The sequence below is a fragment of the Pan paniscus genome, chromosome 16, assembly GCF_029289425.2.
Source record: "Pan paniscus chromosome 16, NHGRI_mPanPan1-v2.0_pri, whole genome shotgun sequence".
NCBI classification, from domain to species: Eukaryota; Metazoa; Chordata; class Mammalia; order Primates; family Hominidae; genus Pan; species Pan paniscus.
The window spans coordinates 61,129,749-61,156,682 of record NC_073265.2 but is presented as its reverse complement, the minus strand read 5'-3'; the positions used below and the strand labels follow the sequence as shown (position 1 = coordinate 61,156,682).

The window sequence follows — 26,934 nt, the reverse complement described above, 5'->3', positions numbered from 1 at the left end:
GATGTACATTATTTTGGAAATTATTATTCTTGTAGGTAGAGCACCTCATCTACCCATTTACTCCCAAGTGTTTTTAGAGAAAGAAGCCATGAGCGGAGATTGTTATAATTATGAAGGTGTACTCCAGGCAGGGAATGGTGCCTAAAAACCCAGTTGCTAAGAAAAAGAAGGCAATTTGTGCAAGAGACTTTGTTGACTTATTATGGCAGTGAAAGATGACTTCTTTGGCTATGTAGAACAGTGTAGATTTAGCTTCCATTCTAGTCCTTCATCCAGAGTAATGTATACAGATTCCTTTTGGTCATCCCTGTCACTTCTGCTAGTGGAAAGGGCATGGTTGGGTGGAGGGATATTTCAAGAAATTCATGAGCCCTCTGATGTCTTTCATTGGCATCATCTCAAAAAGAACAAAAACCCCAAACATTGTTGTGTTATTTGTTTTATCATTTGGTCAAGCAGGTTGCCAGACCGGCCCATAAAAAGAAAGCTCGAATGGCGCGGACGCGCTCCGATTTCTTGACTAGAGGTACTTTTGCCGATGGGGAGGGGGATACAGAGGAAGATGATTACGATGACATTATTGAGCCCCTTCTCTCCCTTGACCAAGCTTCTCACTGTGAGCTAGGGCCTGCACCCAGCCTGGGTCAGGCCTCTCACAGTGACTCCGAAATGGTAATTTTACAGCAATATAAGAAAAATAGCAAGCAAATCTGATGGAAATAGTCTTTGCTAATCTAAAGCTAACCTTCACAGCTTCTTCCCATGTAATGGTTTGTGCATGGGAAACCTCAGTGAACACAGCAACTAAGCTAAACCTTAATTTAATAGAACTCAAATAAAGGGCACTTTAAAAAGCCACAAATTAGGCAAAATTAAGATTATTTGACTTGGCACTAATGTAGAAATTTTCCATGTTGTATCCTAAAAGGTCTAGAGCAGTGGTCCTTACATTTTTTCTGTAAACGGCCAGATAACAAATATTTTAGACTTTGTGGGTCATATAGTCTCTATTGCAACTACCTAACTTAACTACTTAACTCACCCACTGTAGTGTGAAAGCAGCCATAGACACTAAGTAAACAAATGGGCATGACCGTCTTGTAATAAAACTGCAAAAACAGACAGTGGATTGTATTTGACCTGTTGGCCATAGTTTACTGATCCGTGGTTTAGTTTACTGATCCTTGGTCTAAAATAATCCAGTAGCTTTTAGCTACAATGCACTTTTACATTTTTTGCCTGTAAACTTTCTTCCTCCACCTCACTTTCCACTAATAAGAAATAAACATGAATTTTAAAACATATAGTGAGCAAAAAGTGTCTTCCTGGACCAACCCAGCCAAATAGAAGGCTATATGTAATGTGAATTTGTATTAATCACACAATATAACATTGGTGTTGTGTTTGAATAAAGCTGCACCATTTTAAGCTAAGAATATAACTATATCATCTTCTCAGCCCAAATCAGGTGTATATGTGGTTTGACAAGTATTATAGTATATTGATGGGTATATTAATGCAAAGAATTTTATTTTGGAATTGTCCTAGAAATATATAAGATAAGGACCGTATGTCTAATATGAACCAGAACATCACTGATGAAGTAGAGTGAAATAACATTTTATTTCCATACATATCTGTAACTGAGCTCTCTAATATTCTTTAGTGTCTGTCAATTATCAGAGAAAAATTTTAGAATGGTCTTTATTTGACTCATTAAATATTCTATCTTTGAACTGTTTTAAGCTGTTTGAATTGTCAAAGATCTAATTAATTGAAATTTCTCCTATTGTCCAGAATACTCTCGTTGTCTTTTATCTTTTGTTGGAGGTAGACCCAGTTTTTAAGTGACAAAAGTGATGTTTTATGAAGGCAAAAACAACAACAACAAAAAGAGAAAAATGCAAAACAAGTCCCCTGATTAGATAAATGAGTCATTAACCTGAGCCGAACTGTAGGATTATAGAAATTGGAAACATTCTGTGTATCTGATAATATGTATAATTAGAGCCAAAATCTTCAGTGTAGAATAAAATAATAGCATTTTGGAGGTGCCCTGTATTTGAGTTATAAATAAGGAAATATACTGTGTTATCTGATTAACAGTTAAATACGAAATTATGTAATGGAACAAACTAATTTTAATGAAAAGTCCTGCTTTGTCTAGTATACATAGATTTATTGTTAGCAGAAAAACTTTGGCATTATGACTGCTGTTTTGTTCCTGAGAGTTTCCTTTGTAACAACCCTTAGTCCTTTTGGTGATAGACTTCTTTTACACTGGGAACTTTTACTGAGATGAACCAGGAAGTTGGGCTTTCTGCTTGGAGCATTCAGCTCCTTTCAGTGTTCTAGCCTCTGTTCACCTGCTTGACGGTCACTGCATGCCAGTAGTTGTAGAGCACTTCCCTGCACAGTGTGTTAGTCACGTCGCCAGCTTTCTCATTTCCTTCTCTTTCACCACGAGCTATTTTAGGAACAGGTGGTGGTGCTTGTTTCTGGTGGACACTGCATGAAGAAGCTTTGCTTTGTAGAATATGTGGATAGTTACTTACCAGGGTTGGGGATGGGGTGGGTAGGAACAATTTTTAAATGTGTTTCTCTTTTTATTTATCTTGAGAATATTCCACGTTGTAACATTATCTGATATTGTGAAGATGAAGATGTATTGTGTCTAAATAAAATCTACTATAATCTCACAATATTTTCTGGATTTTAAATGTATTTGATTTTCTAGGTACATGGAGTTTTAAAAGCTGGATTTTTTTTTTTCTGGACAAACTGATTTTATTACTCTGAAGTGTGTCATTAAATCTTGGAAGAAATTGCTGTATGACCTTTCTAATTGTGAAGTAACTCAATCTAATGGGATAAAGACATTCACAAATGAATTGAAGGAGATTTGAGTTTTTAAATTATTAATCAGTTGTTACCTGCTGTGGGAGGGGAAACAAGTGTAGTAGTTTCCCTCCTTAGTGACTTTGGTGTTTTTTAACCTCTTACTTCAAACGCTGCCGTTTGAATAACTGTTTAGTCTCTGTGTGCTGCTCTCACTCCATTTTTATACACACCACATTGGCATTTACTCAAGAAGAATGGCGTTTTCTGCTAAGCAGTTGTTTTTAAGATAGTTTTTTTTTTAGTTTCTGTCTTCTGAATGGTAAGCGGGTTAGTAAAATCATTTCTATTCCTTATTTATAGGATTAGTATAGGAAACATTATACTTTTCTCTGTACAGTTTTCTTTTATCATCCCCCAGATTTAAAGCAGTCATCTCTATGGATATGACTTCTGAATGGCTCTCCAGAATTTCAATCTTCATTACTTCTAGCATAGTAAAACTAAATTTCTCATTATTCCCCCCAAACTGCTGTCACTTCTTATATTCCTGTTTCTGCTATTCTCTGAGATACTCTCTGATCCTTGTCTGTGTTGAATTTTCTTTCTCTCTGATGTCTACTCCATAGACTGCCAGAAAAACCTGTTGATCAAACAAAGCTGTTGATTAGCTTATTACAGTAAGGGAAAACCCACTTTGACTGTCTTAGTAATATCTCACAAGGGAGAAGTCAGGAGAGGATAGTCATAAAGTTTTAGGACCTGGGCTAGGTGATTTTGAGGTTGGTCTTGCGTGGTAGAAAACTGGTTGTTATTGAACAAAGTTCATTACTTAAGAGTTTTGGATTGGCAGCCTTAAGACAGCAGCCACACTGTTGACTATACACTTAGTATTTATATGTGTATTTTATTTCTCTAAAAAAAGTCAGGACCAGTTTATAGCATTGCAGCTATCTGTTCTTTGAAGATTTGGCAGAGTTTTTCTATGAAACCACCTGGGATTGGTACTTTTTTGTGGTGTAGTTCCTGGATAAGTTTTTCTTTTTTTCTTCTAGGGAAATCAGTCTTTTTTAAACCTTTTATCTAACAGGGTCAATTTTGGTAAACCCTTTTTTCTTATAAAATTATCAATTTCATCTAACTTTTCAATTTATTTGCACAGAGGTCTGGAAAGTAAGATCTGGGCACAGAGCCATGTGCCTGTAGTCCCAGCTACTCAGAAGGCTGAGGCAGGAGGATAACTGGGGCCCAGGAGTGCAAGGCTGCAGTGAGCTGTGATTGTACCACTGCACTCCAGCCTGAGCAACAGAGCAAGACCATGTCTCTTAAAAAAAAAAAAAAAAAAAAAAAAAAAAGGTTTGTTAGACCCAAACAGTACTCAGTCTAGGGCTAATTATTCTTGACTATTGAGGTGAGATCCTCTCTATACTTTGCCCAGTGCCCTGGGAATCATAAAGTTATATGCTCTGGCTCTTGGGCATAGACACTATTACTGACCTTTTGTGAGTGATGGGCTCAATTACCTTTAATCCTTTCAAGTGATCTTTTTCTTGGTCTTGGATTGTTTTCTCATACAAAGTGTTGATTAGTACTCAAGCTGAACATTCAATGTGGACCTTCTGTAGATCTCTAGAGTTCTATCTTTGTGCTTCTCACTCCTCTCCAGTACTCTGTCTTTTGGTCTCTAGTCACTGTGCTCACCTTGGACTTTCAGCTTCATGTGTTCCACTTAGAGTCTGTCAAGTTTCACCTGGGTTCCTCCTCTCTGCATCACAGCCTAGAAACTCTCAAGGCAGTAAGATGGGACAAGTGTAGAACATACTTCCTTTTTTTCCCATCTCTCAGGGGTATCTGTCCATTGTTTTAAACATTGCGGTTTCATATTATTTTGTCTGGGTTTTTTGTTGGTTTCAGGTAAGTGGGTAGACCAGATCCCTATTACTTCATCTTTGCCAACTTAAGGTATTTCCTCTTTCTGTTAATAAGGCCATAGTGAGGCAGACCAAAAGGCTAAAGAAAGAATATTATAACTACAGAAAAATGAAATATTAGGAAATGACTTGAATAGATAACAAGAAATTCTCTCCTGAGAACAGGATTGTCTTTAGAGGGACACATTTTAAACAAATGGAACAAGAACTGCCAATTAAAAATCAGGTCACAGTTTGATAGCCTTATAAGTTGTTTATAATTTAGACCATTAATAATGGTAATGAGCCTTTATTCTGTCATCTTTTGGCTCTTTAAAAATCATTGCATATTCCATCTCTTTTAAATTATTGATTAGATATATGAGGAACTTATAATAGCAAGTTAAGCCATGAAAGTAATAACCACTTTTTGGGATAAATAAAAGGAGATTTGAAAAACAATACTTAGTGTTCTAGATTTATTAGATCCTGCATCTTTTGTCTCTATCTTTAAATGGTTTTCACTTTCTTGCCTTTCCACTTGAGATTCTTTTTTAAATTGTCAGAAAATATGAACTGGTAGATCCTGTTTATTTTCATTGACCAAGTCATCTTTATTTCAGATTACTTTATATAGAGTTTTTGGTAGGCTCTATTATTTCAATGAATCTCTGAATAATATCAATGTTTTGTGTGTTTTTAAATAGCTCAAGTAATTCTGTAACCTGAATTTTAATTACAGTGCTATCATATATTTACTTGGCATTAAATCTTTCACATATGTAATTATTACAGACATCACAGCGATTTTCGTCAGTTGATGAACAAGCAAAACTTCATAAGACTATGTCTCAAGGAGAGATTACCAAGTTGGCAGTGAGACAGAAGGCTTCAGATTCAGATATAAGGTATAAAGTATACACGGAGTTAACAGGGGTAATATAATTTTATTTGATAACTGACTATAATTAAGTACTGAGCTTTTTAAAAAAACCATAATTGATAGGCCACTTTTGAAATTAAACTTATTTACCAATTTTTGAAGAAATGGTAAGTACCTACTGTTTATAGGCACATAGTAGTTAAGATATGTGTTGAAGAGAAGAAAAGAAAAATTTCCCTCAACCCTCATAAGTTCATAGTTGGGACAGAATCCTGTAACAAAAGACAGATTAACAAGAGAAAAATAAGCAAGTTAGTGCATACAGTGCATGCACATCATGCAGAGGAAAGGTAACTCAAAACAGTGGTTTAGGAATCTGGCTTATACATTGTCTTCAACAATGAACAATTAATTTTAGAGAAGTGACAAGACAAAGATAAGCAGTTTCAGGCTTCCAAAGGTAACAAAACTGGGAAGGTAAATTTATGGGGAAACTAACGGAGTAAAGTTGGTAGATTCCTCTGATGTCATTTCTAGCTAATAAAGGTCTACACTGTCTCCAGTGATTTTCTGTCCTTGTTGGTAGAGAGGGAAGAAAGAACACCTTTCAAATTTATATCCTGCTTTTAGGCGAACAGGGGAGGGTAGAGAGCTTTTCTGCATCTACTTCTTAATTGCCTTTAGCTTAAAAATATTTATCTCAAAGAGGAATATTTTGGGGTGGCACATACTGGTTCCCTTCAATATAATGGGCTTTATCTCCCTCTATACTTAGCAGTATGATTTGGGGAAAGTCTCCAAATTGTTACATGACTTATGGTGTTTTGTTGTAAAAGAGAATGAGACTAAATAAGATTGAAAATAGGTGCCAGCTTTGGACTTGGATTCTGTTCTGAGGTAAGCATTTTAGAAATGGAACTGAAAAGGCCTTTCAGGAGATAATTCTGTTCTCTTTAAGAGAGCTTATGGAATTTTTATTTTTCAAATAAATATCTTTGTCCCTCATTATGTTGTATAAGCATTTGGGCCTCGCTGAAAACTTACAAGATTATGTTGAAATTTTTCTGGTTCATAACCATATTAAAGACCACTTTTTCGCTGACTGTAGAGGTATAATCTAAGGTAATCCAAATCCAGAGCAGATAATACTAGAAACCAAATATTGAGAAATAAGATGTGACACAGTAGAAGAACATACATCTGGAAATAATAGATTATATATATTTAGTTCCCACGTCCTCCCCCACAATTGCTAAAATGACAGAATCTACGAAGGACTTTTCTCCCCCTCAAAAAAACTTAGAAGTGAAAAAACTGCAATAAAACTGTGGAATCCAAAAAGTAAATGGACTTTAAATTTTAAATATGTTAATACATACTAGAAAGCCAAATCCTAATTCAGCTAAGTAAAGCTGAGAAAGATACATCTAGCTGGCTGACCTTCCCCAATTATAGTAGAACAAGAAATTTATTATCTGGAAAGTATAAAACAGAGTATCTCTGGACCTGGAGTTTACTAGATACAATTGAGGGCTGGGGCACATATTTGGAACATAGGGATTTAATGACTGTTTATATACAGAATGTTAAGATTTGCCAGCCTTCTTCATTTCCCTTACCCTCTAAGCAAATGGTTCTAAGCAAATGGTTCAAAGAGTTTTGGGGACTTCTGTCTAGCCCTTAGGGAAAACCCTGAATATATTACTATCAGGAGCTCTCCCTGCAAAGTCAACCAACTAACCCTGTAAGGAAGACCATACTTTAGCAGGCCCACCAAGGCACACTAGAGCTTCCAAGCAGCCTTTTTTTTTTTTTTTCCTACCCTACTTTAAATAATAATCACATACCACTGATCACCATATATTTGAGGAAATACCTTATATTGAAGAAACCAAAATTAACAGATAAAATACAACTTGGAAGAAATAAACTATACAGGGAATAGAACACTTCAAGATAGACAAATGTAACTATCAACAGACCTTTTGCATAACAAATACAATTGTATTCATGAAACCAAATGGTGCATGAAAGAGAAACATTCATAATAAAAAGAGCTTTTGAAGATTAAAAATATGATAAAGGAGCAACTCAAGAATCAAAAGGAAATTTGAGGACATATCTCAGAATGTTGAGCAAAAAATGAAGAAATGGAAGAGATGGGAATATTAGAGGCTCCATTCAGGAGATCCAATGACCCAATGGTAGGAACTTTGGAAAGATAGAACCAAGAAAACGGAGGATAAATTATTGAAAAAGTAATTCAGCCAAATTTTACAGAACCGAAGGACACGATTTTCCAGATTTGAAGACGCCACTGAGTGCCCAACATAGTGGATGAAAATAGACCCATACCAAAAGACATGTTGTTATGAAACAAAAGAGACAAAAGGAATCTGTTACAATGATGAAAGTAGCTTTTCAAATGACAACTGCACAGCAGGCAATGAGGGAAACCACTCCAAATTGGAGCAAGTTAGAAGGCTCTGGGAGAGATTTTTTTCAATAAGATGAAACTGATAAAGTACCTAATACATTTGAATGTATTGAGAGTTGATACAAATGGGGAAACACGTGGAGGTGAATTGTATATAGAAAAGTGAGCAAATGAAAAATCAAACAGTTTTCATGAGCAAATTTTAAAAATCCTCTAGAATAAAGTAGATTATTTAGGGAATTACATCCCTCAACTGTGAATATTATTTACATAATAAAAATAAATACTGAATATCATTAAAAGTAAATACTGAATATTGATCTAACTAAAATTACAGTATAATTCTTTTGGGGGCACATGTTTATGGTTAGGACTGGAATGGTGGAACATGCCTAATCATTATCTGTGGCCATGAGTATGATAGTTACAGAAGCACACTAAATATCAGAAGAATTAGTTAAAGCAATTCAAAAGTGTTGCCTCTAGGGAGCAGAAAATGGGGTGAGCATGGCAGAGAGATACTGTTGTTTTTAATTAGTCTTGTAGAACAATTTCTCTTTTTAATGTATAAATATATGAGTTTAGTAATAAGCTTTTTTTTTTTTTAAAAAAAAAAAAAAGGAAGAAAGAAAGAGCTCATGGGCTTCAAAACCAGATAGACTTGATTTTAACTTCCATCTCCATCAGGCCTGTAAGCCTTAGTTTGCTCATGTGTAAAGTAAGGATAATACTGTTTATCACAGTAGTTGTGAAATTAGGAATATCATATATAAGGCATAGTACCTGTCACCTAGTACATACTCAAAATTTTTTAATTGAATGATTGAACAGACAAATGAACAGATAAATTAATTTACAAATAAACCTCCAACTATGAGGTTAGAATACATAATATATGGTCAGTAACTACATGCCATTGTTATCGCAAGGTACTTCTTTGATGTATATGATGAAAGCGTGTACAAGCACTAAGAAGAGGCAATACAATATAATAGATGTGGTTCTGAATTTTTCACTCACTGTGAAACTTTGGGCAAGTTACCTAATATATAAGTCTCCAGTTTTTCACCTGTAACATATTTATAGTAGTTTGTTAAAAGCAAAGTTGTTACTATCACCTGTTCTTTAAGAAAAAAGAAAAAAGCAAAGTTGATATTGTAATTAAATTTTGTAAGCACTGTGCCTGGAGAAAGATACAAGTTCAAATAAGTGGCTGTTAATAATACTAATAACTCATGAATGTAAATAGTGACATTAAAGCTTTTATTATGTAATGGTGAGTGGAAAGATTTAAAATGCTATGTGCATCATGATAACAGTGATGTAAAACTTGCCATACTTATGGATAAAGACTGGAAGGAAATGACAAAAAAAGGTAAACTAATGTTTTTTAGAGTGGTAGGATTATTCGTGATTTCTTTAAAAAGTATTTTCTTTGTTGTTAAATTGTGTATATACTAAATCCAAGCTGGATGGGGGACAAGAATGAAAATAAACCAGTTTGGGAGTTAGAAAACTTGAGTTAGAATTCTAGCTCCACTGCTTTGTGGCTGTTTCATCTTAGAAAAAATATTGAACTTCTCTGGGTTTTGTTATTTCTGTATTCAAGATGTTTCCTCATCTGAATATAGAAATAACAAAACCCAGAGAAGTTAAATAATTTTTCGCCTTTCAGTTTCAGGTGAAGTTTAAATGCAAAAGTAAAGATAAATACGCTTAATTTAAATGTGAAGCTTAAATGAGCTAATATACATAGAAGATTTGTAAAGCTTAAAGTGATATATACAAATATTATCACTGAGATACTCTAATTTCCATTTTTACCTTTATTTCTTTAAACAGACCTCAGAGAGCTAAGATGAGATTCTGGGCCAAAGGGAAACAAGGGGAGAAGAAGACTACCAGAGTGAAACCTACTACCCAGTCAGAGGTTTCGCCACTCTTTGCAGGCACAGATGTGATTCCAGCTCATCAGTTTCCAGATGGTAAAAGTGACCTAAGGGTGGAACTTGTGTTCATAATTTCTGTTCACTCTTTCTGAAAGTTTGCTATTCCTGTAGTATTCATAATGTCAATCCTGTTGGCTGGATGTTCTAATGAGATAGGACCAGCATTGTTAAATCCTTCCTTAACTAAAAAATAAAGTTACATTTTTCCTACAATAGAAGTTCCCAAAAAATGCATCACAAAACAATGAAGCAGCAACCACCTCAAAAATGACTATGTATCATAGGTTAGCCTTAATTTTCTAAACTAAAAAAAGTAGCCATTATTCATTCATTTAACAAATATGTATTACTGGTTATAACTAATAGCAGCTAATATTTGAATGCTTACTACATGCAAGGCACTGTGGTAAGCATGTTATGGTTATTAAGTCAGTTGCTCCTCACAACAGTTTTTTGAGAGTTAGTATGATTATTATTCCCAATTTATGGATGAGAAAACTCAGGCACAGAGAATTTTTTTTATTAGGCCAGGCACGATGGTTCACACCTGTAATCCCAGCGCTTTGGGAGGCTGAGGTGGGCAGATCACATGAGTCCAGGAGTTCAACACCAGCCTGGGCACATAGTGAAACCCCATCTCTACAAAAAATATAAAAATTAGCCAGGCATGGAGGCATGTGCCTGTAGTCCCAGCTACTTGGGAGGCTGAGGTAGGAGAATCGCTTGAGTCTGGGAAGTTGAGGCTGCAGTGAGCTGTGATCACACCACTGCACTTCAGCCTGGGGGAAAGAGAGAGACCCTGTCTCAAATAAATAAATAAAAAAGAAAAGTTATTTATTTATGCACATATAGTAACTGGAAGAGCTAAGAGTTGAATCTAGGCAGTCCTGCTCCAGAGTCCACAGTCTTAACCACTGTGTTGTATATTAAGTACTTGCTATATTTCAGTACCTAGCAGATGCCTGGCACTTTATAATAGCTATTATTTTTCAATTTTAGAGACAAGGTTTCACTATGTTGCTTAGGCCGGAGTGGTGTGATCATAGCTCACTGTAACCTCTAACTTCTGGGCTCAACCTGTCCTCCCACCTCAGCCTCCCAAAGTGCTGGGATTACAGCCATGAGCCACCATGCCCAGTCCCATAGCTCTTATTTTAACTTTCTGGGCGTGCAGCATAACACATTTGAGAAGTACTCAACAGTTAGTTCATCGTTCAGAAAACTGACCTCTCTAAATGGAAAAATTACTTACTCTCCAAGTTATCCTAATGTTAGAAGATTACCACTTCTCAAGCCTTTTTCTCAGGTATGCCTGAGAGTTTTTAGCTACTACGTAAAGATACCAACTTCTTCAACAGGGATATACATCCAAGGTGGATATATGGTAATGTGGGTGAAATACCAGCATTGACTAAAATAGAAAGAGGTCCTCGGAAGAAAGCTTAAGGCAGGATAGAACAGACCCAGTTACAATAAGAAACCAGCATCTTCTCATATCTAGGATAAAATAGAGAAACAAGGAGGAAAGATCATCAAGCTTCCCAGAGGGGTGAATGGGCTTGAGCTCTCTATGCCAGAGGAAAGAATGGTGGAAAGGTAGTTAGACCCCTGTTTTTGTATCTTATGGCTTTGCTTCTATCAGTTGAGAAATGGATGTGAATAAAACCAATAACAAGTTAAATGAATACTACAGGTTTAGGAAACTGGGAATTCCCTACTATTGAGTGGCTAAGGTTATCAGTTTCTTATATCTTGTCTGGTTGACAGTCATCCTTCTAAGTTTTTTATTTCCCACAATTATATTCTTTGCTGCTAATTCTTGAGAAAGACGTATAAACTCTATTTGAAAATTCATATTATAAGCAGACTTTGTTGTGTGTTTGCTTCATAATGACACATGTATAAAACTTAGGATTATAGCTTTTTATTTATATTTGGAAAAAATGTATTAAGGTAGGCCTTGTTTTTAATGCTAATATGGGATTATGGATAATTTCTTTAGTAAACATTTATTTTATTAATAAGAAAGATACTGACTTTGCTAAATAAAATAGATACTTAATATATCTAAGCTGTATAATAGAATTAAAATCAGCTGATATGTGTTTGAATATAATTGTATCCTGTATCTTTATATTCTTTACTCTTGTGTCATAGTTGAAATTGGGTTTCTCTCAATTCCTGCCTGAGGTGGTATTTAGCATGTAGGGGGCTACTTTTTTCCTTTATTATCAAAGTTAGTTTGGATAGAATCAGGATATACCATTGGACAGAGGGTAAAGAGCATACACATTGGGAAGACAAGCATGTGAAATGAGAGGAGGTAAACATTTTCATCGAGCTCCAGATAGGGTTTGGCAAATCTGGTCTAGTTCTAAGTTGTAATGGGCTACATAGAATCTAATTTCTCCGTTGTAAACATTTGTAGAGAAAAACTGTAGAGAAAATAAATTGACAGTTATTTGGGGGATGTTTAAGAAAATCCTAAATGCTGAAGAGACCCAAGCAGAAGTAAGCCAGTTGAGTTACTTGGCTCCCTAACAGGTTGCCAGCAATCACCAAATGTTATCACAGAAGTATTCAGGACTTTAGACTGTAGTAAAGAAATAATAATAATTATCAAACTCCACTGGTTTGTTGGACTTGTATATAGCTACACATATTGTTTCAAACATGTAGCAAAGCTATGACTTTGTTAACAGTAAGCATTTAATATGCTAGTATGGTTTTATATTCTCTTCTTTTCTTTGGGACTGAGATCTTTGGGATCTAACTTGACGTCCTGCAAAGCATTTCTATCCAGGTTTTTAATATCAGACCTCAGCTTCTTGGGAGATGTGATATCATTTCCCTTTGAAAAGTGGTAATTTTTAAATACGCTTTCTGTACAAATGTGCTGTCTGGATTTATTGCTTAGCTGCCTAACCTCAAACATTAATGTTACTTTGCTTTTCATATATTTGCATGTTTCCTTCAGTGACTTATTAAAGGAACTTTAAAAAGAAGGATGTGAAGATTATCAATATATTTACTAAATGTGTCCTTTTGGGTCTTCTATCTTGAATTGTAGAATTAGCTGCATATCACCCAACACCTCCTTTGAGCCCGGAACTGCCCGGCAGTTGCCGGAAGGAATTCAAAGAGAACAAAGAACCTTCTCCAAAGGCTAAGCGCAAGCGAAGTGTGAAGATTAGCAACGTGGCTTTGGATTCTATGCATTGGCAAAATGACTCTGTCCAGATCATAGCAAGTGTCAGTGATTTAAAAAGCATGGATGAATTTCTTCTGAAAAAGGTACACTTTATTTGCCACGTCAGGCCCTGGAGCAGCTCTGTGTATGGAATACTTGTGTATATCAGGATATACCCTCTAGATATCAAAATTACTTATGCTTCCATGCTTTAGATGATCTGTTCTTTACCAGAAAGGTGTGAATAATAGGATATGCATTAGTTAGACTGGGTAGACAGGATTTAAGGTTGTAGGCTTTAGTAGTGACTTTAATTTTCCTAAAATTGTCAAATTTCATATGGGAAGGTACAGCTTGTTGCACACGGGGGTTTTCTTGTAACAGAACTATAGAATCATACAATGTTAGAAGGTACCTTAGAAATCATAGAGTAGTAATTATAGTTTGACTGTCTAGTCATAACTTTCACCTGAGTCCTATAATAGCCTGTGGCTTGCACTTTGAGGACAGTCATTGTGGAAGCAACAATACATGTCTACTGTTGTATTTACTTCTTTTCAATTAGTTGATTGTGTACTAAAACTCGTTTTGTGGTTCCCAGGTGAATGACCTAGATAATGAAGACAGCAAGAAGGATACACTAGTGGATGTTGTATTTAAAAAAGCCCTGAAGGAATTTCGGCAGAATATCTTCAGCTTTTATTCATCTGCATTGGCGGTGAGTTGGACTATGTTAGGAGATATTTAGTAGTTCAACATATGAAAAATTTGATAGCGCTGTAGAAGATAATACAAAAGCCATGTTTCATAAGAGATTTCTCCAGTGCCTTGTTTTTGTTTTAGGGATAGACAAGGAAAATGAATGGTTTTTGTTTTAGGGATAGACAAGGAAACTGAATGGTTTCAGATTAAAAGCTCCCTTAAATTTCCTTGAGTAGCTTTTTCCCACCTTACAGCTGTTTTTTTCATCTTTTAAGATACTGACTTCAGATGTCCTGGGTATGATTCTGTTTTTGCCTGTGACTTTTCATAATCCTTTTAGCTCTATTGCTAGGCTATAATGTCTAATTTTCCTTTGTGAGGAATGCATTATATGTTTTCTTTTAATGGAATTAGGGCAGTTAGTTTATGGACACTGATTTCTACATATCGGTTTATATCACTTTGAGATTTACCTTATACTTTCACATGATACTGGTCATGTTTTAGAAAATTTATTTTTGGTGTGTGCAATTAATGCTTTGGTCTATAGAAGCATTAGTGTTTATGAATTATCATATTCTGTAAAAGAATTCATATTTTATTGGCTTTTCATTGTTCAATATATTCTTTAATTCACTGTGAAGAGAAAAATCAGGAAAGCTTTTTAATTTATACTCTACTTGGCTGGGCGCAGTGGCTCAAGCCTGTAATCCCAGCACTTTGGGTGGCTGAGGCGGGTAGGTCATGAGGTCAGGAGTTCAAGACCAGCCTGGACAACATGGTAAAACCCCGTCTCTACTAAAAATACAAAAATTAGCTAGGTATGGTGGTGCACGCTTGTAATCCCAGCTACTGGGGAGGCTGAGGCAGGAGAATGGCTTGAACCCATTCAATAGCTTGAGGTGGAGGTTGCAGTGAGCCGAGATCATGCCACTGCACTCCAGCCTGGGTGACAGAGCAAGACTCCGTCTCAAAAAAAAAAAAAAAAAAAAATTCCAGATCTCATTTAAATAAAAGAAATTCTATTTCAGTTCCTTGCAAATAATATGATGTTACTCTGGGCATGTCACTCTTCTTTGGAAAAATAAATTGGTTACTTAATATATGCTTAGGCAATGATTCAAGTATTCATTCTTTCAATTTTAGAGTAGAACCATCTAAACAAGGTTCATTTCTGGGGAGGAAAGTAATTAAGAGGGATGCAAATAACCTTTATAGCTACATAAAATTAAAAAGTCACACTTAGAAGAGAAATTCTCAAGACTTCCTCAAATTATTACAGTCAGGTTTTTTACTAAAATTTAGCATGTTTTATTCTGCATTCATCCCATACTAGAATGGGAGTTTACAAATACCACATGACCTCATGGGCATGCTCATTAGAAATTGTATCAGGATCCTAATCTTTATTCTAAATACTACCCCATTACAAGTGTAATCTTTCCTCTATATTTAAGGAGTTTCTTTATAAAACCATACATTTGTTTTCTTATTGCTTATAGATGGATGATGGGAAAAGCATACGGTATAAAGACCTCTATGCACTATTTGAACAGATTCTGGAAAAGACGATGAGGCTTGAGCAGCGTGATTCACTGGGTGAATCTCCAGTGAGAGTTTGGGTCAACACTTTTAAAGTGTTTTTAGATGAATATATGAATGAATTCAAGACTTCAGATTGCACAGCCACAAAGGTAAATGTGATATATTTTGATTACTTAAAGGATTTAATTATGAATTCTTTTTAAGAGCGTTTGGGACATCTTGTATTTGAGAAATTTGAGAAAAATTTTATTTTGAGAAAAACATTACAGGGAACATGTCAACTTAGCGCCACTTTAGATCCTCCAAACTTCATTCTGTCTTATAATTTATCAGACCATATTTTCTAAACCGTCTGCAATCAATACTTTGTTCACTGAGTTAAAACATAATGTTCTGCCCTCAAGATTATACTCTTAGCTTTAATAGAGATCGGGGTGGGGCGGTGGCTCATGCCTGTAATCCCAGCACTTTGGGAGGCCTAGATTGGCAGAGAACTTGAAATCAGGAGTTCGAGACCAGCGTGGTCAACATGTCAAAAACTTATCTCTACTAAATATACAAAAATTAGCTGGGCATGATGGCAGGCGCCTGTAATTTCAGCTACTCAGGAGGCTGAAGCAGGAGAATCACTTGAACCCAGGAGGCAGAGGTTGTAGTTAGCCAAGGTCACGCCACTGCACTTCACCCTGGGTGGCAAAGTGCGACTCCGTCTTAAAAAAAAAAAGAGATAAGTGTCTGAATTTCCTTTTGAAAAATTATAGTTAAAGATGTGATTCATTGTATTACCCAGTGGCCTCTTTATAAAAACCTACAAATTATATTTATTCTTGAATTAGGTTTTAGGAAAATACGTGTTTTGGGAAGTCTGTATAATAATAATAACCTTTTTATTTTGAGTGCCTGTTATGGCCTGAGAATTGTACTCGGTGTTGTGTATTTTATTTAATTCTTGCTTCAGCCTTATTAAATAATTTTTATAAAATCCATATTACAGAGGAGACATCAGGCTTAGACAAAGTTATCAATGTGTTTCTTTTCAGTACCCCAGATGAAATAATTAGATACCTATTCATATCAAGAATACCATCAATATTTTGTATTGATTATTTTCCATTTTATTTTTAGTTATTCTACCTTATATGTATTTAAATTTCCAAAACCTCTTCAATCCCATTTTTGAAGTTTTCAGATATAAATAAGTTCTGGAAAGTTCTTCAGTTCTAGATCTAGGTTAAGGTCTTTATGCTGAAGAAGATTCTTAGTAGGCTTCTACTACCTTTGTTTTTAAGTTTAAAAGGTTGGGTTTAGATTGTTCTGTACTGTGGTTATCAGGAAATGTCATACGGAAAAGAGTTTTTCCGTGTCCCAAATGTTGCCTTTTTGTATATATTTTATATTTAGCTCCATGGTAGTTTTCTACAGCTAAAATATGGGAAGTAAGATCTTTAAAACAATCAGCTTGGCACAGTGGCTCATGCCTGTAATCCCAGCACTTTGGGAGGCTGAGGTGAGCGGATCACAAGGTCGGGAGATCGAGACCAGACTGGCCAACATAGTGAAACCCCGTCTCTACTAAATATACAAAAATTAGCCAGGTGTGCTGGCACACGCCTGTAGTCCCAGCTACTTGGGAGGCTGAGACAGGAGAATTGCTTGAACCTGGGAGGTGGAGGTTGTGGTGAGCCAAGATTGCACCACTGCCCTCCAGCCTGGGCAACAGAGCAAAACTCTGTCTCAAAAAAAAAAAAAAAAATACCAGCCAGGCGTGGTGGCGCAAGCCTGCAATCCCAGCACTTTGGGAGGCCGAGGCGGGTGGATCATGAAGTCAGGGGTTTGAGACCAGCCAGTCTCAAAAAATACAAAAATAGCCAGATGTGGTGGTGTGTGCCTATAATACCAGCTACTCAGGAGGCCGAGGCAGGAGAATTCACTTGAACCTGGGAAGCAGAGGTTGCAGTGAGCCTAGACTGCACCAATTGCACTCCAACCTGGGCGACAGAGCAAGACTCCGTCTCAAAAAAAAAAAAATCAATTAATGATTAAAATAAAACAATCATTTAAATTAATATGGCGGTGGCTTCTGGGCAGAACTGAGGTTTAAAAAAGAATAATCTCTAAAGTATCCTTCCGTTCTGTTGCTGTCATTGGCAATTATGTTTTATCAGATTTTAAATTTTTTCTCACATTTGCTTATTAGCACTGCACAGTTCCTCTTGGAGAATAAAGAAATGACTATTGTGTTACCTGTTGAGCAAGTATCTTAACATTTGCAATGAAGTAAGAAAGTATGTTAGTCTTTGTTATCACAATTTCCATATATCTCCTGTCCCCCTGTCAGGTGCCAAAAACAGAAAGAAAGAAAAGAAGGAAAAAGGAAACTGATTTGGTAAGTTATAATCTGTTTTTTAAATTAAAAAAGTAATTTTCAGATCAGTTGTCTGAGGTATATCATACAATATATATGTGGATATATTTATGAAATAAGTTTATCAGGTACCTAGGCAATAATCATATTTATATCTTTACAAAAATTTAGAATGATTAGACGTGACTGGACTTGTTATCAATGATAGCTTCCTAAAATGGCAGAAAACTGAAATTGTTTACTCATGAAAGAAAAAATATTATTTCTTTTCAGAACTAGGGGTGGGGAAGGAGCTCTTCAGGAGTTCTCTCCCTTCTAAAGAAAACGGGTTATTTAGGATTTTACAATTATAAATACTTTCAATTCAAAAGACATTTCTGAAGGCATTTGAACAAATTTTATCATTGTTCATGTTTATATACAATCACACAATATATACAATCACACTTTTTCATGCTGACATGTATGAGGTTCTTTATTGAAGAGGACTTTGTAAAAGCAAAAGACTGCAAACAACCTAAATATATAGGGAAATGATTAAATAAATTAGACACATCTATATGATATATATCCAATATATGATGTTATCATATATACATCATATACACAACATCATTTATAATATCTATCATATATATAATACAATAGATAGAAACATAGATACAAAATATATATCACATATATATTATGTGGTTTATGATAATTTGTGCAATTACAAGGATGAATTAAGTCCTTAAGGTGTGCATAATCTACAAGTGGAGGCATTAAAAAGTTTTCAAATTATTACTGTCAGGTATGATAAATATTATAGTAGGAATAATACAAAGTGCTGTTGGATACAGAAAGGGGAAATGAAGGAATGGTTTACAGAAGAGAAAAATACTTTTGCTAATTCTTGACAAGTGAGTAGTGGTTTAGACAGTCAATATCTAGCCATTGGGAAAAACAGTATGTACAAATGTGTGTGAATGAAGAAGCTGCTATGTTGAGCCAGTTGCTTTGATTGGCTTAAGTGTTGCATGTTCATATGAAGGTGTTTGGGAGGAGTCTGATCAAGACTCTACCTTCAAAATATTTTGAATACCTTACCATTTCACATCACCTCCACTGCTATCAACAACAGTCCAATGAACTATGAGTCTCATACTGGTCTACCTTCTTATACTCTTCTCCCGTTATAGTTCTCTACGTAATAGCCATAGTTACTTTTTAAACATAAGAATCAAATCATATCCTTTCTCTACTCAGAACTGTTTAGTGTTTTCCAGTGTTTGTCAGAATGAAACCCAAAGTTCTTACCATGCCTACAAGGCTTGACATGATCTTGAGCGTGACTGCCTCTCTAAGCTTCATTTCCTCCTACTCTCTCCCCCTGGTTCCTTCTGTTTAAGCTACATTTGCTGCCATCACTTCCCACTTCCCCTCCTCCTCCTATCGTCTTTACTTTCCTCTGGAAACTTTAAACTTTAGGGCCTACAAAACCTGGATTCAACCCTGCCAAAAATTGCAAATTCTAATTGTAGAATATTTATCATCTGCCTTACTAATATTCAGGATTATAAATCATCCCCTCTTGCTTGTAAACAAAATTCCCAAATCTTTTTACATCCTTACTTGTAGCTTTTCCACTATCTGTGTTAGAAGTGCGATCTGACTGTTTTATAGATTATTTGCCTATTGCGAAGTTTCTGCCTTTTCACAAGTACAGAATTTTGAAAGTAGTATACCTAACTCCTTAGCCTGGTTTGCTTTGGTTTTCCAAGAGGATTTTCTCATTGAGAAACACTGGACAGCTTAAGCTCTGAGTCTCAATGTCCTCATCTGTAAAGCAGGAATAATGCCACCCACCACTGAGATTTTTGTGAAAATAAATGAGATTGTATACAAAGGAAAGGGTAGGGAAGACAGAGAACCTCTTACTAACAGATATGTTTAGGCACTTTATACACTTTAAGCCTTAAAAGATTAGTTATTCATATCAATAAGGGAAAGAACAACACTTCAAAATAAAAATGTACAAGCATATGAATACATTTATTCAACAACTATTTTATTATAATTCAGGAACTGTAATAAGTGCAATTCATAGAAATGTCTAGAAATACACAAATAAATGTTTATTAGCAGTCAAATTAAAGTGAAGTAACAGTGATTTTCTACTTTTTCCATCAATGAACAAAGCTGAAAATAAATTAATTACCTAGAATTTGGAAACATAAGACAGATTTTTCAATAATACAAATAGGAGTGTAATTTGCATAATCTTCTTGGAGAATGTACTTTAGCAATGATGTATTAAAAACCTTACAAACGTTAAAGGAAAAAAAAAACTGACCCAGCAATAACATATCTAAGAATTTGTTTAGTAGGCATATCAATCACACTTTTTCACAGTAACATGCTGACATGCACGAGGTTCTTTATTGAAGAAGAGTTTGTAATGGCAAAAGACTGAAAACAACCTAAATAGATTGGGAAATGATTAAATAAATTAGATACATCTGTATAATAGGATGTAGCATAACATTAAAGGAAAAGGGGACATTCACCAAGATGTTTTGTTAAGTAAAAAGTACAAGGGCTGGCCAGGCGCGGTGGTTCACACTTGTAATCCCAGCACTTTGGGAGGCTGAGGCAGGTGTGGATCACCTGAGGTCAGGAGTTCGAGACCAGCCTGGCCAACATGGCGAAACCCCATCTCTACTAAAAATACAAAAAAAAAATTAGCCAGGTGTGGTGATGGGCGCCTGTAATCCCAGCTGCTCGGGAGGCTGAGGCAGGAGAATCGCTTGAACCTGGGAGGTGGAGATTGCAGTGAGCCGAGATCGTGCCACTGCACTCCAGCCTGGGCGACAGAGCGAGACTCTGTCTCAAAAAAAGAAAAAAAAAAGTACAAGGGCTAAACACTGTACAGAAAGCTACTATTTGTGCAAAAAAAGAAAAAAAGTACAAGGGCTATAAACACTGTATAGAAAGCTACTATTTGCATATGTTTTTAAAAATTTTAATATCTGTACTCACACACAGACATATACACACATATAAAATATCTGGGAGTATACTGATAGCAGTGATTATTTCTATAAAGAGGAACTAGACAGCTGGGGTACAGAGACAGGAAAAAGACTTATTTTGCTTTGTGTACCTTTTGATCAGGGGTTTATATTATATCCATTCAGAATAAAGTAATTTTTAAATTGACATATATTTTACATATTTTGGGGGTACATGTGAGTATTCGTTACATGAATAAAATGCGTAATGATCAAGTCAGGGTATTTGGGGAATGTATCACCTTGAGTATCATTTCTGTGTGTTGGGAACATAGCAAGTCCTCTCTTCTACCTACAGAATAAAGTAATTTTTAATGAAAATTTTAATGAAAACAACTTTAATATTAGAGTTTAGTAGAGGAAAATAACGTTTGTGTGATTTATAATTAGAAGGATATCTGTGAGAGAAGATGTTATTATCTGGGAATATTTGAGATACCATAGAGTAAGGCCATATTATGAAACTAGGATGGATGAACCATGAGTTGAAGTATTTTTTTCCTTCCTCCCTTGATTTTTTTTAAGTTAGTTGATTATTTACTTAATTTCTTAAGAAAAAAATGACTGCCAATCTTTTTGTGCCATTATGGTTTGATACAGGCAATGGTGTCAATCAGGATTAATGGCATTCTTGGTCTAGTTCTGTTTTATCATCATAAATTTTGAACTAAGTTTTTTCAGTTGAGAAAGTCACATAAACATAATTTGAAATTATATACATTATAAAGTAGACCTCTTTCCCAGCCCTTCTTCCCAGAGATACTGTTACCAGTTTTTTGGTGTTATTCCAGAAATACAGTGTCCATATAAAATCATTTATATATAAATGATTATATATATTTTATACACATATATATTACACATACATTCCTCCTCTGTTTTCAGGATATTCTGAGTGGAATTATGTTGTTACTTTGTTTATAGTAGATTTATTTACTACTAATTTTAATTCCTTTAAATTCTTTATGCTACTGGAGTTTTTTGTCCTTCTTAGATAAATTATTTACATAATTATTATCATTTTTTTTTACTTTCTTCTTTCTTTCTTCTTTCTTTTTTTTTTTTTTCTTTTTGAGACAGGGTCTCACTCTGTTACCTAAGCTGGAGTGCAGTGGCATGATCACGGCTCACTGCAGCCTCACAACCTCGCCAGGCTCAAGTGCCCTCCCACCTCAGCATCCCAAGTAGTGCACCACCATGCCTAGCCAACTTTTTTGTATTTTTTGTAGAGATGGGGTTTCACCATGGGGCCCAGGCTGGTCTCAAACTCCTGGGCTCAAGCAATTCACCTACCTCAACCTCCCAAAGTACTGGGTGGTGTGAGCCACCATACCTGTCCATTCATACCTTTTTTCCAGTACGTTTTCTTTCTTTCTTTTTTTGAGAGTAGGTCTCGCTCTGTTGCCCAGCCTGAAGTGCAGTGGCGTAATGACATCTTACTGTGGCCTTGACCTCTTGGGCTCGAGCAGTCCTCTCATCTTAGCCTCCTGAGTGGCTGGGACCACACGCACACCTATCATGCCTAGCTAAATATTTTTTCATTTTTTGTAGAGATGGGGTCTTAGCATGTTGCCCAGTCTGGTCTCAAACTCCTGGGCTCATGATTCTCCTGCCCCAGCCTCCCAGAGTGCTGGGATTACAGGCATGAGCCACCACACCTGGCCTAGTATGTTTATTATTTCATTTTTTCCTACAAAAATATTTAATCATTCTTGAATTTATTTTAGTCTCAAGATCGAGTTATGGACCAAGGCACCAAGGGATGATGCTTTTTTTCTTTAATAGTATTTCAGTTGTCTGCCCACTGTTGAATGATATATTTCTTTTTCACTGGTTTGAAATACCATTTTTATAGTACAGTTGGCCCAGCACATCCATGGGTTCAACCAACTATGAATCCAAAATATTTAGAAAAAGAAATTCCACAAAGTTCCAAAAAGCAAACTTGAATTTGCTGTCCATTGAGTGAATCCACACAAATGAAGTGATGTATAGGCATTGTATTAGGCATTGTAAGTAATCTAGATATAAAGTATATGGAAGGATATGCAGATATGTCTAAATAATATGCAAATACTGTGCCATTTCATATAAGGGACTTCAGCATCTGCAGTTTGGTATCTGCAGGGGGTTGCTGGAACTAATTCCCCACAGCTACTGAGAGACAACTGTATACTCAAATCTTAATGTATTTGGATTTAAATTTTTAGTCTCTCTTTTTATTCATTGATGTGTTTATTCTTGTATCAGTACCAAATCTCTTAAATTACTTTTTATTTTATCAAATATATATGTACATGTATACCCCTATATACACATGACTCTAAAAAGTCTTAAAGGCTATTGTTGCATATTTTCCAGCTTAAATAGAAACAATTACTATTCCCTAAATATATCATTCTTTTTTTTGTCTTTGCTCAGTTCTTTGTATTCATCTCAAGCATTCCCTCTATGACACCTTTTTTCCTATGGAACCATTTAATTACTCCTTTCTTTGTGCTTCCACTATACTTTGGAACTTTTACCACTTTTTTTTTTTTTTAACCACTTTTACCATGAAAGTAATACAGACTTTCAAAATCACTGCTTCAGGTCTCAATTTCTTGATTCCCATCTTAGCTTGCAGGACAGAAAAAAGGACAAGAGAGCCCATAATGTTAGGCATGGCTTGGAAGTGTCACTCATCACATATGTTCACATTTCATTATTCAGAGCTACTTATGCAGCCATTTATAGATGCAAGAGAAGCTGAGAAGTAAAGTTTAGATAGATTGTCACATGCCCAGATAGGGCTTGGGAAATCTGTATTTAAGGAAGAAACAAAGAATGGATATTAGTAGGCAGTTAGCATTCTTTTCCACAACAAGTTCATGCCAGTTCCTGACACATAGTAAGCATCTATAAATGTTTAATTGAATGAGTAAATGTTGAGTGACTTGAAAGACTTTCATGGTCCCTGCTACACTACTGTCCAGCCTTATTTTTCATTACTTTCTACCGACTTGTTCTAGCAGCTGTAATTGTCTCACTGTCCTGGATCAGTTCTTTTTGTTTCATTTTGGTTTTGCCTTCCTTCCATTCCCTCCTCTCCCCTTCTTTTTGTTTGACATAATATAATTGCAGTGTTATAGAAAAGTTGCAAGAGAAGTACAAATAAACCGTATCCCTTAACCCAGATTTATTTAGATTCCACCATTCGTCCCAGTATTGTTCCTTTTTAACAAGATATTTGTTACACTTAATTGTTATGCCTTTTAAATCTCTTTTAATCAAGAACAGTTCCTTAGCCTTCTTAGTTTCCGTGACATTGACATTGTTGAAGAACATAGGTCAGTTTTTTTATAGCATGTTTTTCCATTTGAGTTTGTCTTATATTTCCTCATGATTAGATTCAGATTACACATTTTTGGCATGAAACATCACAGAAGAAATGCTGTGATTTTTCATTGTGTGATATCAGGAGATATATGATATCTATTTGTCCTATTGTGGTTGATATCTGCAAGGTTGTTTCAAAAAACTCAGCCAAGATACTATTTTCCCTTGTAATTATTATCTTGTGGGGATATACTTCAGACCATGTAAATAAGTGTCCTCTTATTCCTCAAACTCTTGCTAGTTTTGTTATTACTTGATGATTCTTGACTGAATCAGTTGCTGTGATGGTTGCTAAATAGTGATTTTTAAAAATTCCATCAGTCATTCTACATTTATTAGTTGAATTTTTGCTCTAAAGACAAGCATTCCCTTTTTATTTATTTAGCTCAAAGGAAGTGCCACTGGACAAATTTGTGATAATTAGAGCATCAAACTAAATGAGAGTAGAACTATTGAATAAAAGAAGAATTCCTTAGCCTGCACTGATATAATTTATTTTTACAGTGTTTTTTCTAATAGATATATTTTTACCATTCAAACTTTTTTTTAAAGTATATATACTGAGAAGTCTAACTCCAACCCCCTTTGTCTTCTAGTGGTAAATTTTTGTTATAACTTTCTAGTGTTTCTTTCTCCAGTATAAACTTATTTGCTATCCTTTCTCACATAAAATGTAGCATGTTATATAATAACAGCATAGTACTCTTTTGTGCTTTGCTTTTATCATTGAACAATATATTCAGAAGACCCTTCTCTATCTATGGTAGGCAGAATTCTAAAGATGTTCCCTCCAAGGTTCTTGTCACCTGGTTATTCATTCACACATAATCTGGGTACTGCTGTGAAGGGACTTCACAGATGGAATTAAGATTGCTAATCAACTCACTTTAACATAACAGTTTATTTTGGATTATGCAGATGAGCCCAGTGTAACCACATAGGCCCTTAAAAGCTGAAGAGGAAGACAGAAGAGTCAGTCAGAGAGATGAGGTAGAAGATGATGCAGGAGACATAGGTAGTAGAAGACAGAGAAATACAAGCATGAGAAGGACTCAATCCTCTTTTGATGTCTCTGAAGATGGAGAAAGGAGGGTGTTGAGCAAGGGAATGTGACTGGCCTCTAGAGGCTGAGAACAACTACGAGCTAATAGTCAGCAAGGAAATAGGACCTCAGTCCAACAACCACATGGAACTGAATTCTGCCAACAACCTGAATGAGATTGGAAGCAGATTGTTCCACAGAGCATCCAGAAGGGCACACGCCCTTGTCGATATCTGATTTTAGCCTGGTGAGACTAAAAGTCTCTGACTCTGAGAAGTGTCAGACTTCTAGCTTACTGAACTGTGAGATAACAAATGATAGGTGTTGTTTTAAGCCACTGAATTTATGGTAGTTTGTGGCAGCAGCAATAGAAAACTAATACAGTAGCTATACACAGAAATCTATTTCACAACTGGCTACCATTCCTTACCGGACTATTAGGCTGCTTCTAGTCTTCTGCTATTACAAAGAGTGAACAATGAATAACCGTGTGTGTGTGTGTGTGTGTGTGTGTGTGTGTGTGATGGATTCCCAGAATTGAAATTAGTGGGTCATAGGGTGAATGCATTTGTTATTTTGATAAATATTGCTTCATTTCTCTGTAATAGAGGTAGTCTCATTTTGTAGTTTGTATCTCTACACAGTTTTTATTTGCTTTTCTCATACTGTCAGTGAGATTGAGTATCTTTTCTTATACTCAAGTACCATTTGCTTTTTTTTTTTTTTAACTGCAGTCTGTATGTTTTTGTTCGTTACTCATTTTTCTTTTGGCTTTGGTCTTTTCCTTCTCAATTTGTAGCAACTCTGTACATTAGAGAGATTACCCTTTGTCTGTGATATAAGTTGAAAGTATGTTTTCCTGGTTTGTCAGTTGTCTTTTCACTTGGCTTATTATATTTTTTGTCATGTGGAAGATTTTTAAGAAATTAAACTTGTGAATCTTCTTTTTTCATAGCTTCTGAATTTTGAGTCATAGTTAAGACTTTCCTCACTTCAGGGTTATAAAGGAATTCTCAGTGTTTTCTTCCAATAATTTAGTGGTCACATTTTTTACATTTAAATCGCGATCTTTATGGAATTGTCCTGGTGTGCAGTGTGGGATATGAATCTAATTTTGCCTCTTATTAATGGCTACCAACATCATTTATTTTAAAGTCCGTCTTTACTCATCAACTTTGAGATGTCACCCTTTTTACATTCTAAATTTCCCATTATGCTTGTTTTGTGTGTGTGTGTGTGTGTGTGTGTGTGTGTTTTGTTTTTTGTTTTTTTGATACAGAGTCTCACTCTGTTGCCAAGGCTGGAGTGCAGTAGTGCAATCTCGGCTCACCACAGCTTCCGCCTCCCGAGTTCAAGTTATTCTCCTGCCTCAGCCTCCTGAGTAGCTGGGACCACAGGTGTGCGCCACCACGCCTGGCTAATTTTTGTATTTTTAGTAGAGATGGGGTTTCACCATGTTGGTCAGGCTGATCTCAAACTCCTGACTTTGTGATCCACCCGCCTCGGCGTCCCAAAGTTCTGAGATTACAGGCGTGAGCCACTGCGCCCGGCCTGCTTTGATCTTTTTTATCCTGTTTCATTAGTTGATCTAAATAGTCGTGAGCCATTCCAACTATTTGATTGTCTAGTTTGAGCAGAAAAA

At 35.7% G+C, this 26,934-nt stretch overlaps 1 protein-coding gene across 8 annotated transcripts in view; it reads left to right on the top strand.

Moving 5' to 3' along the window:
- Positions 1-26,934, top strand: part of MYO9A (myosin IXA) — a 298,032-nt gene that overhangs the window by 226,772 nt on the left and 44,326 nt on the right. For 5 of the 8 annotated variants that reach the window (XM_008971877.4, XM_008971875.4, XM_063596766.1 and 2 more), the window contains 7 exons: positions 460-672; positions 5,544-5,656; positions 9,911-10,053; positions 13,088-13,311; positions 13,809-13,925; positions 15,412-15,603; positions 17,793-17,840. In XM_008971877.4, the coding sequence (XP_008970125.3) occupies positions 460-672; positions 5,544-5,656; positions 9,911-10,053; positions 13,088-13,311; positions 13,809-13,925; positions 15,412-15,603; positions 17,793-17,840 (1,050 nt within the window). The remainder of the gene's footprint in view (positions 1-459; positions 673-5,543; positions 5,657-9,910; positions 10,054-13,087; positions 13,312-13,808; positions 13,926-15,411; positions 15,604-17,792; positions 17,841-26,934) is intronic. The other 3 variants (XM_034939060.3, XM_055098461.2, XM_003818548.5) reach the window with 1 other exon arrangement.